Genomic DNA, 16,399 nt, shown 5'->3' with positions numbered 1-16,399 from the left:
TACCTGTCTAGCTTAACTGAGGGAAGGGCTATGTTTGTGAGGTGTAGTTCATTCATGCTGAAAAGCTCCGTGAGGTCCTCAGAGGAAGGGTGCTGTATAATTATGCAAATCATCACCGAGTCAGTGTGTTTCTAGTGGGGATGCCCAGTGATCAGTTCTTGGCTTGATGCTATTTAACATTTTTATCAGTGACCTGGAAGAAAACAAAATCCTCACTGATAAAGTTTTCAGATGGCTCAAAAATTTGGGGACTGGTAAATAATGAAGAGCTCAGCTCATTGTTATATAGCAGGGATCAGCAACCTTTGGCACGCGGCCCATCAGGGAAATCCGCTGCCAGGCAGGGACAGTTTATTTACCTGAAGCATCCTCAGGTTTGGCCGATCACAGCTTCCACTGACCACGGTTCACCGTTCCAGGCCAATGTTGGCTGGGGGAAGTGGTGGCCAGCACATCCCTCAGCCCGCGCCACTTCCTGCAGCCCCCATTGGTCTGGAATGGCGAACCATGGCCAGTAGAAGCTGTGATCGTCCAAACCTGCAGACGCTGCAGGTAAACAGACAGTCCTGGCCCGCCAGCGAATTTCCCTGACAGGCCACGTGCCAAAGGTTGCCAATCCCTGTTATATAGAGTGATGTGGATTGCTTGGTAAGCTGAGCACAACCAAACAATATGTATTTCAATACAGTTAAATGTAAACATATGCCTCTAGGAATAAAGAATGCAAGCCATACAATCCCCCATGGGGGATTCTATTTCAGGAAGCAGTGACTCTGAAAAAGATTCGGGGGCCACGGTGGCTGATCAGCTGAACTTGGACTCGCTGGGTGATGCTGTGGTCTAGAGGGTTAATGTGATCCTAGGATGTGTAAACAGGGGAATCTCGAGTAGAGAGGTTATTTTACCTCTCTATTTGGCACTGATGCAACCACTGCTGGAATACTGTATCCAGTTCTTGTGTCCACAGTTGAGGAATAATGTTGATAAATGGAAGAGGTTTCAGAGAAGAGCCATGCAAAAGATTAAAGGATTAGAAAACATGCTTTACAGTGATAGACTCAGGGAGCTCAACCTGCTTAGCTTAACAAAGAGAATCATAGCATATCAGGGTTGGAAGGGACCTCAGGAGGTCATCTAGTCCAACCCCCTACTCAAAGCAGGACCAATCCCCAACTAAATTATCCCAGCCAGAGCTTTGTCAAGCCTGACCTTAAAAACTTCTAAGGAAGGAGATTCCAATACCTGCCTAGGTAACTCATTCCAGTGCTTCACCACCCTCCTAGTGAAAAAGTTTTTCCTAATATCCAACCTAAACCTCCCCCACTGCAACTTGAGACCATTACTCCTTGTTCTGTCATCTGCTACCATTGAGAACAGTCTAGATCCATCCTCTTTGGAACCCCCTTTCAGGTAGTTGAAAGCAGCTATCAAATCCCCTCTCATTCTTCTCTTCTGCAGACTAAACAATCCCAGTTCCCTCAGCCTCTCCTCATAAGTCATGTGTTCCAGACCCCTAATAATTTTTGTTGCCCTCTGCTGGACTCTTTCCAATTTTTCCACATCCTTCTTGTAGTGTGGGGCCCAAAACTGGACACAGTACTCCAGATGAGGCCTCACCAATGTCGAATAAAGGGGAATGATCACGTCCCTTGATCTGCTTGCAGTGCTCCTACTTATACAGCCCAAAATGCCATTGGCCTTCTTGGCAACAAGGGCACACTGTTGACTCATATCCAGCTTCTCGTCCACTGTAACCCCTAGGTCCTTTTCTGCAGAACTGCTGCCTAGCACTCGGTCCCTAGTCTGTAGCGGTGCATGGGATTCTTCCATCCTAAGGGCAGGACTCTGCATTTGTCTTTGTTGAACCTCATCAGATTTCTTTTGGCCCAATCCTCTAATTTGTCTAGGTCCCTCTGTATCCTATCCCTACCCTCCAGCATATCTACCACTCCTCCCAGAAGGTTAAGGGATGTCTTGATTACAGTCTATAAGTAGCTACATGGGGAAAAATTTGATAATGGGTCTTCCGTCTAGCAAACAAAGGTATAACATGATCCAATGACTAGAAGATGAAGGTAGGCAACTTCAGAGGGGAAATGAGGCATAAATTTTTAACGGTGAGGGTAATTAACCACTGGAACAATTTACCAAGGGAGGTGGTGGATTCTCCATCACTGGCAATTTTTAAATCAAGATTGGATGTTTTTCTAAAAGCTCTGCTCTAGAAATTTTCTGAGGGAAATTCCATGGCCTTGTTATACAAGAGATCAGATTAGATTATCACAGTGGTCCCTTCTAGACTTGGAATCTTTGCAGAAATGAAGACCAAAGCTTTGTACTGTCTTGGTCCAAGGATTTTCGGTTTTAAGGACTACTCCATACTGGATTATAATTTTTTTTAAAAAGAGGTGCTATCAAAGATGAGAAATCCTTCTATGCTTCCAGAAGCTTCCCTCTTATTATTGACATATTCGTATCCACACATCCATCCCATGCTATCCAAACCTTACTTTCTGATTCACTTCCATCATGTCTCCCTGTTCTATTGACCCCCCAGACATTTGAATATATTTTGTGTTTTCACATGGTATGAACCGTCAGGTTTCTGCTGTGCATACCAGCCAATCATGGTTTACAGCTTAGCTAAAGGAAGATGACAAGTTAGCAAAGTTCTCTTACCTGTCTCTTGGCTATGAACAATACTGAGATCTTGGGCAATGATAGTTGGATCAGCTATGTTGATGAGTACTTGCCAATTGTTTGCTGCCATTCAAGAGGCAAATAATAGCTTCTTGTGGATGTAGCCTCACTTGAACATGTAGACACAGAGTCTAATCTCCTGGGGTAGAGACCAGGGGTGAAATCCTGGCCTCATTGAAGTCCATGGCAAAACTCCTCTGGACTTCATTCAGACTAGGATTTTGCCCCATGTCTCCTCTTTAGTTTTTTACATCATGGAGTACCCTCTCACCATTCATATAATAGACTATTTAGCGGAAAAGGATAGCTGTTACTCTTTTCTCTTTTTAAATCCCTGGCTGGAGACCTTCTCCAACACTTCCTGTGAGGACATTCAGAATGTATTTAACAATACAGATTTGACTTAAATTTTACTGATGGTCAGGATTTATTATTCCTCAAGATAAATATTGGCCTAGACTTCCTCTGTCAATACTTATCCCTCCAGTCATCAAGCTTCAGCTCCAGTGCCATTACGTGCATGCACACACATTCATCAACAGGAGTTGAATTGGGACCTAAATCTGGATACCCACTCCGATGTAAATCAATAGCTGTTAACTCTAATAATAAGTGGGACTTGTTAGTGACCATAACAGGACAGAAGTTAACTGATGACTTAGTTGCTTTAGTTTGCAAGTACTGCAGCACATTCTCTTGGCCAGTGGTTTGTTGCTGGTTGAGCCACCAGGATACCTCAGAGCCATTTCTGGCAGTAGATTAAATTCATGTGGTAACTTTAAGAAGAAAAGGAGGACTTGTGGCACCTTAGAGGCTAACAAATTTATTTGAGCATACGCTTTTGGATGCATCCGATGAAGTGAGCTGTAGCTCACGAAAGCTTATGCTCAAATAAATTTGTTAGTCTCTAAGGTGCCACAAGTCCTCCTTTTCTTTTTGCGGATACACACTAACACGGCTGCTACTCTTTAACTTTAAGAGAAATCTATGACCTTTTGCTCAGCAGTCTGAAAGTTCACATGGCAAGAAACATTTCTCACCATGCACAGCATTAAGAACAGTCATGTGTGGTACTGGAAAATACTATGCCATTAAATAGGGATTTAAAGCTACATTGCCTCCCTGAAATGGGGTGTTATCATCACCACTTCCTTCTTCTCCTCTTCGACTCCATCTGCAGCCAAAACTGCCTTAAGCACAAGCAAGACAAAGATCCTGCTTGGGGCCCAGTGTAGCCTGAGCAACTCATTATTTATTTCCCACCTCCATCTGTTTAGACTAGGGGAAAAATGCTTACAAGGCTCAATTTTCCATCCTCGGGACCTTCGAATTGCGAGGTTAATCCAGTCTGAACTCCACTCCACTGCATTCCACTCTTCTCCTCTTGTTCCCATCCCAGCCTCCACTGAGATTATAAACAAGAGTGCAGTGGTACCTTAAAAACATCCATATACATTGAATTGAAATTGCTGTCCTTACTATTTACAGCAGGTCAGCTCCAACCTTCCATAAAGACCAGAGAAGGCTCTCTTCTTAACAACAAGTTGTCTTAGTGCTCCATGATGATGCTTTCCAAATCTTAGAAATAATCTTGATTGCCATTGTTCCTCCTATTCAAAACTGTTGAGCTTCTTTTTCTAAATTATTTTATTCAATGGGAACTAAATTCTTTAGCCTTCCTCCTCTGCTACTTTGAACCTACCCTCTTACAAATAAGGTTAGTCACGGAACTCTCTCTCCTCCCCCTCCCTCATCTTTTCAGGGAAAAATAGTTTGAAATTGTATCTTCTGTGTTCACTACAGTTGCTGTTCCAGATGATACAATACCTGCTCAGTGTCCATCAGGTTCCTCAGCCATCCCAGCTGTAACCCATCTTTGTGCTGTGTAGTGATCTAATCCTGGGTCAGAATCTCTGGTTAAATTTGCCAGGTATCTAACTCAAATCTCCACATCCAAACTGATCTCCTCCCTCTCAGGCACTCATCACTGCAGAGAAAAGAGGGTTCCTGGAGCATTTCCATTATGCCTTGTGTCCAGTTTCACCGGTGCAATTCATTCCCCCCAAGCAAGTCTTTTTATCTGCGGGAAAGTTTTTCACAATGCTCATAGCTATTCTTCCACACCTCCCTGGGATAATGAGGAATTTTTTTCATTTGTGTGTGCTGGGTGAATTTTGGTGCTCCAGATCCATACTTGGATAGCTAACTAAGCAGCCTGAGCTCCCACAGCCACTGTTCAAGCTCCCCCTTTTCACAGTCAAACCACTTATTCGGGTGCTTCAGACACCCAAGTCTGGAGATTTTGGCCTTCACCACTCTGTGTCTGTTTAAAATGACTGCACCCCTCTGTAAAGTGGGTGCAATACTTCCCTGTCTCACAGGAGAGTTGAGAGACATAATCAGTGTTTTGAGATGCTCAGAGGAAAATGCTTTATAAGTCCAAATGATTATTACTATTGCAGGAAGTGGGACTACTTGTGCGCTAACTCAGAACTTGCCACCAGCAATCTAGAAATAACCATAATCATAGAATCATAGAATATCAGGGTTGGAAGGGACCTCAGGAGGTCATCTAGTCCAACCCCCTGCTCAAAGCAGGACCGATCCCCAATTAAATCATCCCAGCCAGGGCTTTGTCAAGTTTTTGACCTTAAAAACTTCTAAGGAAGGCGATTCTACCACCTCCCTAAGTAACGCATTCCAGTATTTCACCACCCTCCTAGTGAAAAAGATTTTCCTAATATCCAACCAAAATATCCCCCACTGCAACTTGAGACCATTACTCCTTGTTCTGTCATCAGCACTGAGAACAGTCTAGATCCATCCTCTTTGGAACCCCCTTTCAGGTAGTTGAAAGCAGCTATCAAATCCCCCCTCATTCTTCTCTTCTGCAGACTAAACATCCCCAGTTCCCTCAGCCTCTCCTCATAAGTCATGTGTTCCAGTCCCCTAATCATTTTTGTTGCCCTCTGCTGGACTCTTTCTAATTTTTCCACATCCTTCTTGTAGTGTGGGGCCCAAAACTGGACACAGTACTCCAGATGAGACCTCACCAGTGTCGAATAGAGGGGAACGATCACGTCCCTCGATCTGCTGGCAGTGCCCCTACATATACATCCCAAAATGCCACTGGCCTTCTTGGCAACAAGGGCACACTGTTCACTCATATCCAGCTTCTCGTCCACTGTCACCCCTAGGTCCTTTTCTGCAGAACTGCTGCCAAGCCATTTGGTCCCTAGTCTGTAGCGGTGCATTGGATTCTTCTGTCCTAAGTGCAGGACTCTGCACTTGTCCTTGTTGAACCTCATCAGATTTCTTTTGGCCCAATCCTCCAATTCGTCTAGGTCCCTCTGTATCCTATCCCTACCCTCCAGCGTATCTACCTCTCCTCCCAGTTTAGTGTCATCTGGAAACTTGCTGAGGGTGCAATCCACACCATCCTCCAGATCATTTATGAAGATATTGAACAAAACCGGCCCCAGGACCGACCCTTGGGGCACTCCACTTGATACCGGCTGCCAGCTAGATATGGAGCCATTGATCACTACCTGTTGAGCCTGACAATCTAGCCAGCTTTCTATCCACCTTATAGTCCATTCATCCAGCCCATACTTCTTTAACTTGCTGGCAAGAATACTGTGGGAGACCGTGTCAAAAGCTTTGCTAAAGTCAAGGAACAGGAAATCCTCTGGTCCATCAGGCCCCACTATGAATGCTGTTGATTTTTATACCTCTGGGTAGCTTTCACATGGGGGTGGGCATGGAGGGACAGTGTGGTGCTATCTCCAGAATACAGGAGCCCTTAGGACTTCCCTCTTCAGCTGTACATTTAAGTTACAGGCTCTGGTCCAGTGGCCATTGAAGTCAGTAGGACTCTTCCCATTGATTTCAGTGGGTGTTGGATCAGGCCCGTGTTCTATTATTTTAGGCTCAGCATAATTGTACTCTTGGTATGCTTCTTGGAGGAGGAGAGGAGATGATCTGCCTCTGGACGCTTAAATTTCACATGCAAGTGAGTAATGGAGTGGAGAGTAGTGGATTATCTATATTTGCTGTGAAAGCCCTCTAGATTTTGCTGGCCTGAGAACCATTGACAATTTCAGGAATTCACAACTGGGTGTCTGAATAATGTAGTGTCCTCTAAATCTGATTAAAATAGGGTGCCTCTAGCCCATGGGCCTAGTATGCCTGCTGTATTTGGGGTAGGAGGCCGCTCCAGCCAGGCCAATAGGGGTGTGTGGGAGGCAGGCGGAGACATGTTCTCTCTCTCTCGCTCCCCACTTTCGCTGGCTCTCTTCCCCCTCCTGGAGTGGTGGGCACTGTGGGGGTTGTGCACTACCTGGGTTGCCGGTGCTGGGGGGGCAGCTTAACGGGGGAGCCCTGGAGGCTGATGCTGTCTGCTGTGCTGACCTGAGTGCGGGAGCTGCGGCCACTCTGGCACCAGCTGTTGCAGCTAGACTGGATGCTGCCATTTTCTGGTGCCTCCCGGTGCTGCTGTGGCCACCTTCCTGCCGGGGCGGCTGCTGCTGCTGCCGCCGCCGAGGGGACACCTCATGCCGGCCTCCCGCTTCCCCACTGCACCGCACAGAGACATGCGGCAGCGTGGGGCCCACCAGGACCACCAAACAACCAGCACCCTGGGCTGCTGGTGGACAAGGAGGAGAAAGTTGGAGGTCAGGGAGCTGCTAGCAGGGGCCCAGCTAGGTGCATTAAGTTAAATGCACTGATCCTTGCCCCCTGACCACGGCGCCTCCCTATAAGGCTGGCAACGCTCCTCCCCCCCTCAACTACACCCATGCTCTAGACAGTCTGAGGCCTTGTACTCATTACGGTGTTGGCTAAGTTCTCAGTGTTAAGAATTTGTATTTCTGGGAGCCTATGGCCAAGGCACTCACTCAGCCATGCAGCGTTTTTCTAATGCTGATGCGTGCTGTATTAAATTTGTGCCCTCCCTGTGAATTGTGCTTTGTTCTTTCTGCATCATACATGCTTCAGCTTTTAGACTTCCACATTTTCACAATGTTTGCAAGTGCAAAATCTAAAATAAATGTTCAGCTGTGCTCATACTTTTCAGTTTAACTTTTGGTTAGGGTTTTAACATTACTGGACTTCCTGCAATAATGTACAACGCTCATGGAGTTCCAAAAGATATTCAAAGCTACAGCTGAAAAGCTCGACCCCTCAGTCTTCAGGAACACTTGGATCCTCGTCTGTATTTCGTGGGTGGCTCCTAACTCTACAATGGACCAAACTAAGGGCTTGATATAAAGCCCATGGTGTGAATGAGGCTTTCCGTAGACTACACTGAGTCCTAAATCCCCAGATCAGAACACCACCCAACTTTTGGAGGAAGTTAGCTCTAGACCCATTTTTCTAGGAGGAACTGATCCAAAGGAAGTACATCAGCTCTGCCTACTCACTCTTAAGCAAGTTACAAGGCTGACTGACGCTGCAAAACACACAGGCAAAACTCCACTCGATTTCAGTGGGAGTTACTTATGTGTATGCACACACATTCATCCCTCACCAGGCCCTAAAACTATGATACCCTGGTTTGTGTACTGTAAATCCACATATCCTTGCCTCATAACTAGTAATATGAAAACAGAATAAAGAGAGGCTGGTTTGGGTTCCATGGATTCCCCCTCCATAGATTCAGAAATATGAACCCTGGTGGTATAATAATGGGTACACTCTGTGACGCTTCCCAGGAGTACTCGGGGTGGGGAGTCACCTCGCTACCACCTGCCCTGAGCATGAGGAAGCCTTGTCTGTGCCTTCCCGGGGTCTACGCCCAGACCCACCAGCCACAGGCAGCATGAGCACTCTCAGCCTAACCAGGCTCTGTCGTCCCTTTGCAGGTTAGTGATAGATACACGCCAGTCCCTGAGTTCTCTGAGCATCCGCTGGAGTATCCAGCCCCGGATCCAGTGCACACTCACGGAATTCGCAGATCCACTGCTCCCCAGGGAACAGCATGCACCAGACTATCAGTGTTACCTCAGGATCACCACTCCACTTAACACACGGCATTTAGATTTGTTTATTTGACAAGGAACAGTGATTGGAGAAGAAGCAAGTAGGATTAATAGAAAGAAATGATTAGATATAAAATAAAATCGTAACACACATTCTGGAGCCTAATCTCATAACTAGCAAGTTGTCCTCCTGTTAAATAACGTGTTGTTCACCCAAAGTCCTTCTCACAGTGTTTTTCAACTGGATGGCTGAACACCTCCCTTTTGTAAGACCAAGCCCGCTGCTGGCTTGTCTCCCCAGATGGAGGATGCCAGGGTGTCTCTCAGCACCCCTCCATGTAAGAGACAAGTCCTTTGCTCTTCATCTGTAAACTGGTTTCTCCCCCTGCTGTTCACTTCTTCCAATTAATTTCTTCTGAAGTCCCCACAATCTTCTCTAGCATTTGACTCAGTATGCAAACAGACTCCTGTTGTAAAACACACAATACACAAAGGTCAGCCAAGCATTTAAGAACATAATTTGCAGTATATATACACGTCTCCTTACATATTATCCACTCATACATTTTGCAAAGATTAGGATGACCAGTGTGACACAGGCTTTCAGTAGAGACCTGAAGTGATACTTTTTGGTGGAGTGGTATGTAAATACCACACCCAGGGTATACCTCTAACCCTTATGCATCCCTCTGCCAGTTGGCATCAAGAGGTTCTAGGGTCACACACTCCTATGTTAACAATAGCCAAAGTCTTTGTACAACCGTCATCTCTCTATTTGAATAGCCCATCTGTGATCCTTTCTTAGGGGTTTCCACATCCACATCAGTGCATTTATTTGATCTGTGGACAAACAGAAGCAGCCAGAATATCCAACTATCTACAAAAAAATGTTATATGAGTATCCTGTTAGATGAGTTTCTTGACAGATTTTCCGCTGAGTTTTGCTTCCCTGCCAGGTTGAGGTAGCATTCCTAACAGGTTTTCTTCCTCTCCAAGGGAGCACTGCAACATTGTGGCTTGCGGAGTTTGTCTTGCATGTTCTCATTTCCCCTCAAATGGAGCCTCCCTCTGTCTGTCTGTGCAGTGCAGTGACTGGCCAGATGGAAGTTAAAGACACCGTAGGATTTCTATTGCAAGTTGAGGGATAGTCTGTTTCTTGACCAGCATTCCCCACTCCCCACAATTTCTCACCCCAAATGTAACAGGTTTCTTATATTTAAAGTGGCATGAATGCTTCAGTTAAATGCATAATAGATACTACTGTTTACCTACACCTCCACTGTACGCTGCCCTCCGACTTACGCAATCGTTCCATTCTGGAAAGCCTTGCATAACTCGAATTTGGCGTAAGTCGGAAACGTATACCTGTATGTTACGCAAAAATTTCTGCAACTCGAAAATCCTATTTCTGGCATATGGAAATTTTTCCGTAAGTGCAAATTTGCGTAAGTTGGGTCTTGCATAACCCGGGAAGTGTCTGTACTGCGAAGAGGCGGATGGTCTGAGCACAAGCACAGGGCTGAGAGTAAGGACGTCTCAGATCTGCATTTGGCTCTGCCGCAGATACTTCGGTATGACCACGGGCAAGTCACTTTATCTCTCTGTGTTTCAGTTTCCAGTTAGTGATATCGGAATGATGCTGCTTCAATCACAGGAGGACTGAAGCTAAACTCATTAGGGTACTTTTGGAGATCTTCAAAAAGGAAATACAAAGTTGTTTTTTTCACAAGTATCCAAGTCATTGCTTTATTAAGCACACTGATTTTATACAACTGCCATTCAGGCTAGAGATACCCCAAACTCTCTTCATTTCACAAATTCAGTAGCTCCCTGGCTTCTGCATACTCCCCAAGAGCCTCTGAATGATCTCTTTCTAATTTCTGTCCCTGCTTTTGTATGATTCTCAATTTAAAATTCAGTACTTGTAAGGGCAACGTCATGTTCCCAGTGTTATCAACTTTTTATTATTGTTCTGTTATGTATTGATGCCTGCACCTAAAGGCCTCTGGGCACCTTGACAATATAAAATGAGAACATGCACCCTTTACAATGTGAGGGCAACAAAGGCTCATTTCTAACCACCTCCTCTTATTTGGGTTGGCACTGCACAATACATTGTGTGACTTTTGTGTAAGTGCTTTGGAATGTGCTCTGTAAGAAGACTTCAGAGTACAACAGTATTTGCATTGTGTTATGGCACTTACTATATGTTCTCTTGGGCTTATGCTCAACCTTTTAAAAATAAACTGTGACAGCAATTTCCTTGACAAATCTGATATCTGAAAATGTGGCTTCCTATTTCTGCACAGCTCAGACACTTCTCAGGCTTTTCATTTCAAACCCAAGTCATTGCCTGGAACCATTGCTGGTCCTGCTCCTAATTTTCCTGGAAGAACATATTTTTAATTCCTTTGTTTTATCCTTGAAATTTTACTAAAACCTACAGATGGCTGCGTACATGTTCCTTGACTGTGCAGGTTGAAGAATAAAGGTCTTGCTTATTTGTCCATCTATACTATACATCAGTTCAATAATGCCACGATGTCACAACATACACTTCTGTGAAGGAACTTTCTGTTGTATGCCCACCTAATATTCTTCCAGCGTTGTAAGCATACAAGGGGTGAGCTGTAACCAGAGGAATAACCATCCCCTGTCCTCAAGAGAACTATTTTAGGCTTGTTACATATGGTTGTCAGGCTCACTATGGTTAGGCATTTATAGTTGTATTTTAAAAATGTGAAGAAATAACTAACTGCGTGGGCAGGTTGCTGAGCTCCCCAGTGGTTGCATCCCATGCCTTTGGCACATCGATGTTGTAGCCACTTTTCTCTGGACTGTGTTTTCTCCTTTGGTTTTGACCCAGGGAATCCAAACATTCCGAAACCTCGCCGCATCCTGCGGTCTTCATGGGGCAGCAATCCCAACTTCCGAGGATCCTATTCTTACACCCAGGTTGGGTCTAGCGGGGCTGATGTGGAGAAACTTGCTAAGCCACTGCCTTATACGGAAAGCTCCAAGACGGTTGTAAGTATTGAACACTAGGATGGAGAGAGAGATAGGTTGGCTATGACTTTATTAAGGGGAGTTGCTATTTTCCAGCTCGCTAGATTCCATGGTTTGTAGCCTACTTTTGGTACAATATTTATACTGATCTGTGCGTGCCTCCACTCTCCTCTCCTTGCAGTTCTTTGTTTCTTTTACCTACTGGAAATCTGCCCTCAAATATTTTAAACCTGTTCTTGGGATGATTTTATTCAGAGAGGTTTTGCCTCCCTGCTTCACCTGCCTGTTCTTTTTACTACTGCTTTTGGGGGTGGCTTGGGGAAATTGAAGACAGAGAAGCACCTTCGGACGTTTGCTCCCCATCAGCCAGGGCAGACACCTGTAAAAGAGAATCTCAGGTTGGTCATGATTGGCTGATGTGTTTTTAAACACTACTGTCTCTGTCTATGCTAGATGCAAAGTCCTGTTTGAAATTGTGGGTGTTACAATAGCGATAGTTTATTCATTTTAAAACGCAACCTTTTTTTCATAGGTTTCAGAGCAGCAGCCGTGTTAGTCTGTATTCGCAAAAAGAACAGGAGGACTTGTGGCACCTTAGAGACTAACAAATTTATTTGAGCATAAGCTTTCGTGAGCTATAGCTCACTTCATCGGATGCATTCAGTGGAAAGCTTATGCTCAAATAAATTGGTTAGTCTCTAAGGTGCCACAAGTCCTCCTTTTTCTTTTTTTCATCGTGTTCCTGGGAAGCAGTGACTCTGAAAAACATTTGGGGGTCATGCTGGCTGTGCTCCCCAGTGTGGTGCTGTGACCAAAAGAGCTAAAGTGATCCTGGAGGCATAAACAGGGGAATCTTGAGGAGGAGCAGAGAGGTTATTTTACCTCTGGATTTGGTTCAGTGCGAACGCTGCTAGAATCCTGTGTCCAGTTCTGGTGCCCACAATTCAAGAAGGATGTTGATACATTGGAGAGGGTTCAGAGAAAAGCCACAAGAATGATTAAAGGATTAGAAAAAAAAAACTATGCCTTATAGTGATAGGCTCAAAGAACTCAATCTATCTAGGTTAACAAAGAGAAGGTTAAGGGGTGACTTGATTACAGTATCTACATGGAGAACAAATAATAATAATAATAATAATAATAAAGGGCACTTCAGTCTAATAGAGAAAGATGTAACATGATCCTAAGGCTGGAAATTGGAGCTAGACAAATTCAGACTGGAAGTAAGGTGTAAATTTTTAACAGTTAGGTTAATGAACCATTGGAGACCGGTTATTTTTGAATGAGGAGAGGATGTCTGTCTGAAAGCTCTGCTCTTGGAATTATGTTAGGGAAGTTCCATGGCCTGTGTATACAGGAGGTCAGATCTAGATGATTACAGTGGTCCCGTCTGGCCTTAGAATCTGTACATCTATGAATGAGTGTTAAACATGGCCTCAGTTGTGACTTATCCTGAGGGCTAATTCAGAATATGCCAGAGCAGTGTATGGAGAACTCCTTCTGTGGCTGGGCTAGTACACTAAAGAGATCCTGCCCCTTGTTGTGAAGCTCATGCATTGGGAGTTCAAGTCTGTGTGATAAAATGGTCTTCTCAGGCAGTCCTAGTTGTTTGACTGTAGCGATAAGAAGACATGTGATGTGTTAGCTATGTCTGTGCAATTTCCCAGGCTACTTGCTTTGTCTCAGGGTCTAGGCCCCCTTCCTAGAGAGATGATGACTTGTCAGACAACAAGGATGCAGAAGAATTGGAAAGAGTCCAGCGGAGAGCAACAAAAATGATTAGGGGACTGGAACACATGACTTATGAGGAGAGGCTGAGGGAACTGAGATTATTCAGTCTGCAGAAGAGAAGAATGAGGGAGATTTGATAGCTGCTTTCAACTACCTGAAAGGGGGTTCCAAAGAGGATGGATCTAGACTGTTCTCAGTGGTAGCAGATGACACAACAAGGAATAATGGTCTCAAGTTGCAGTGGGGGAGGTTTAGGTTGGATATTAGGAAAAACTTTTTCACTAGAAGGGTGGTGAAGCACTGGAATGGGTTACCTAGGGAAGTGGTGGAATCTCCTTCCTTAGAAGTTTTTAAGGCCAGGCTGGACAAAGCCCTGGCTGGGATGATTTAGTTGGGGATTGGTCCTGCTTTGAGCAGGAGGTTGGACTAGATGACCTCCTGAGTTCCCTTCCAACCCTGATATTCTATGATTCTATGAATCCGACTTCTGTGATCTTGTCTCTTCTTTTGGCTATACATTTTTGTATGATTGTGAGGGGCAGAGGTGCCTATTAAAAGGGGTAGTTGAGATTTTGAATAATTTAAATTCTGTGAACATCTCTACTTCCTGTGGAATTCACCACTTTGAAGCCCATGAAGCCTTTTCCTCTTTCATATCTCTCATGTGTGGGGGAATTTAATTAATAAAATCTCTGGATGAACCAGAGCTTTTTCATATGTGGTCCCCTTAACAAGCACATAGATACTGTGGTGAGAGATGCTATAAAATCGAGAGAGATGCCACTATTCTCTAAGTCTGGGAATCTGGTGGCTTTGGGATGTATCTTGTCAAACTGGGAAAAATTAAACGTAACCCTCAAAAAGAATACAGTGAACATGGCATCGTGTGAGATGAAAGAAGCAGAAATTGAATCCGTGGAGAAGGTAAAACTTTCAAACCTCCTCTTGTGTAGATGTGCTGCAATGGGATAAAAAATGATTTGCACCAGTACAGCTGCACTGGTGTATCCGTGCCCTCAGAGGATGGTACTAGACAGTCCCTCTAGCCAGTACATATTTGGCACTCACAACTGCATATAGCTGTGACACATCTCTTTGGGGTGTAGAAGGGCAATAGACTGTTTGACTCTTTCCTGGAGCTGTGATGGATGGAACTCTGCAACTTCCACTGACTTTCTTATCTCATCTCCAGCCTATGCAGGTGATGTTTTCGGGGGAGGCCACTCATAGGAAGTATTATTCCACTACCCATGGTGCTTTGCTTTCTGGCCAGAGAGAGGCTGCTCACCTCATTGAAATGTACCAAGACCTCTTACAATGCAGGAACTGAAAGGCTTAATGTTTGAGAAGGAACCACTAACTCGTGATACCTTTTACAGTTGTGTGTAGGTTTTTTTAAATTAATAGTAGAACGATTTTTATCTTTTTATATAAAAAAGCCCTAACTGTTTAAAAACATAGTCACCTGTAGCTTATTTCCATTACTGGATTGTTAACAGAGGAGGGTGCTCTTTCTGTATGGTAAACTTTTTGTGTATGTATGTGTGTCATTTCAATTGCACTCTCAGTGCCTCTTCAATTTTTTTCTGTATTGTAAGTGCCTTCTCTTCTAAAATAAATGTTGTAATAAAATATCTGAGTGGTCTGGTACATCCTGTGCACTTGTTTGGGAGCTTCTGCTCAATACCTTATTTTTCTCTTTCCAAAAAGCTATAACAAGGTATGGATTTCTGTTCCTTGCCATGAGATTTTGAATAGCAGGGGTCTTTTCTCTTAAGGTGTGTCTTCACTGCAGAGTTAACTTGGGTGATTGGCACAGCTTAGCCTAGGCCAGGTGTGAGCAGTCACACTGCAAAGCCCTGCCCAAGTTATTGTGTCTTCACTGGTGTAGCGCTTCCATTGGACTTCTGGGGGCATATCCCATGGGTTTTTGTGCTGCAGTAAGTTGAGCTGCTCTATGATTTTTCCAGTGAATTGTGGGAGAACTTGTCTGTCCTTCTGGGCACACAGGGGGAATTGTGGGAAGGCCCTGGAGGACTCTGAGGACTTGAGTGGTTTAGCCTGTATCCTCAGGGCAAAGGGGGCGGGTTATCAACCTGAGTGAAAGCAGCATTAACCTATATCTCCAGTTAGCCTGGGTTTAAAGGGCCACCAAATTCAGGTGAGAGCGTGTTGCATGTGGATGGGAGCAGGGTCAGGGGTAACACCCGGGTAAGTACCCAAGCTAACTCTGCAGTGAACACAGATACTTAGTTCTGTTTGTTTGGTGGCAGTGCCCCAGATACGCTTTCCAAACAGAAGAAGACAAGGGGCCAAAGTCATTTGAAGTCTGAGACTACTCACAATAGTAAAGGCCATGCCCAGTAGCAGTTGTTTGCAGAATTGTGGATGGCTGGGTCCAACCATGTTATAACAAAACCAGGTGTTTTAAAAAGTATTCTGAATGCTCTAAATACACTCGTAGACATGGACCTGAGCTAGATCCCCAGCATCTAACCATCTGGAGGCTGGATCCAAGCTTTGCAGCCCAGGCCTACCTGTGTACATTTGAGACAGCATATCCTCAGAGGGGAGGGACTAGCTTCCCTCCTCGGCCTGTGCCATCTCTAATTCCCTTGGTCTTGTGAGAAGGAATATTCTGTTCACACACACTAGGCGGTACCCAAATGAGAATACAGAGCGTGGGCTCTGTTGTTTGAGGCGGTGCATACTGTACACTCAGGTTGGGGCTAACTGTTTTAAACATCTTTGGGTTGCCACCTAGCTTAATCTTGTAATATATTGGGGGTAGGAGGATTTTAGTTTTTGCGTGTCTCAGTGATCCCTTTGTGAGGCCAGCTTTCTGTAAGAGGCCTAGGTTCTGGGGCAATCGGATAAAATAATGGCATGACACCTTCCCCCCACCTATGCTTTATTGAAAGCTCATATTCCATTATGTCTCGGACCGAGAGCCTGGCACTGATTTAACAATCCAACTCCACGTT

The 16,399-nt window shown here is 44.7% G+C and overlaps 1 protein-coding gene across 3 annotated transcripts in view; it reads left to right on the top strand.

Annotated features, from left to right (window-relative positions):
• SMOX (spermine oxidase) overlaps window positions 1-15,012 on the top strand; it is a 103,304-nt gene extending 88,292 nt beyond the window's left edge. For 2 of the 3 annotated variants that reach the window (XM_084625600.1, XM_084625601.1), the window contains exons 6-7: window positions 11,545-11,705; window positions 14,608-15,012. In XM_084625600.1, the coding sequence (XP_084481726.1) occupies window positions 11,545-11,705; window positions 14,608-14,745 (299 nt within the window). In that variant the 3' untranslated portion in view covers window positions 14,746-15,012. The remainder of the gene's footprint in view (window positions 1-11,544; window positions 11,706-14,607) is intronic. The other variant, XM_084625602.1, reaches the window with a different exon arrangement.
• Window positions 15,013-16,399: the final 1,387 nt, after the last annotated feature.

The sequence above is a fragment of the Lepidochelys olivacea genome (genome assembly GCF_965140295.1).
Source record: "Lepidochelys olivacea isolate rLepOli2 genome assembly, chromosome: 4".
In the NCBI taxonomy this organism is placed as follows: domain Eukaryota; kingdom Metazoa; phylum Chordata; order Testudines; family Cheloniidae; genus Lepidochelys; species Lepidochelys olivacea.
This window is presented reverse-complemented; position numbering and strand designations above follow the sequence as displayed.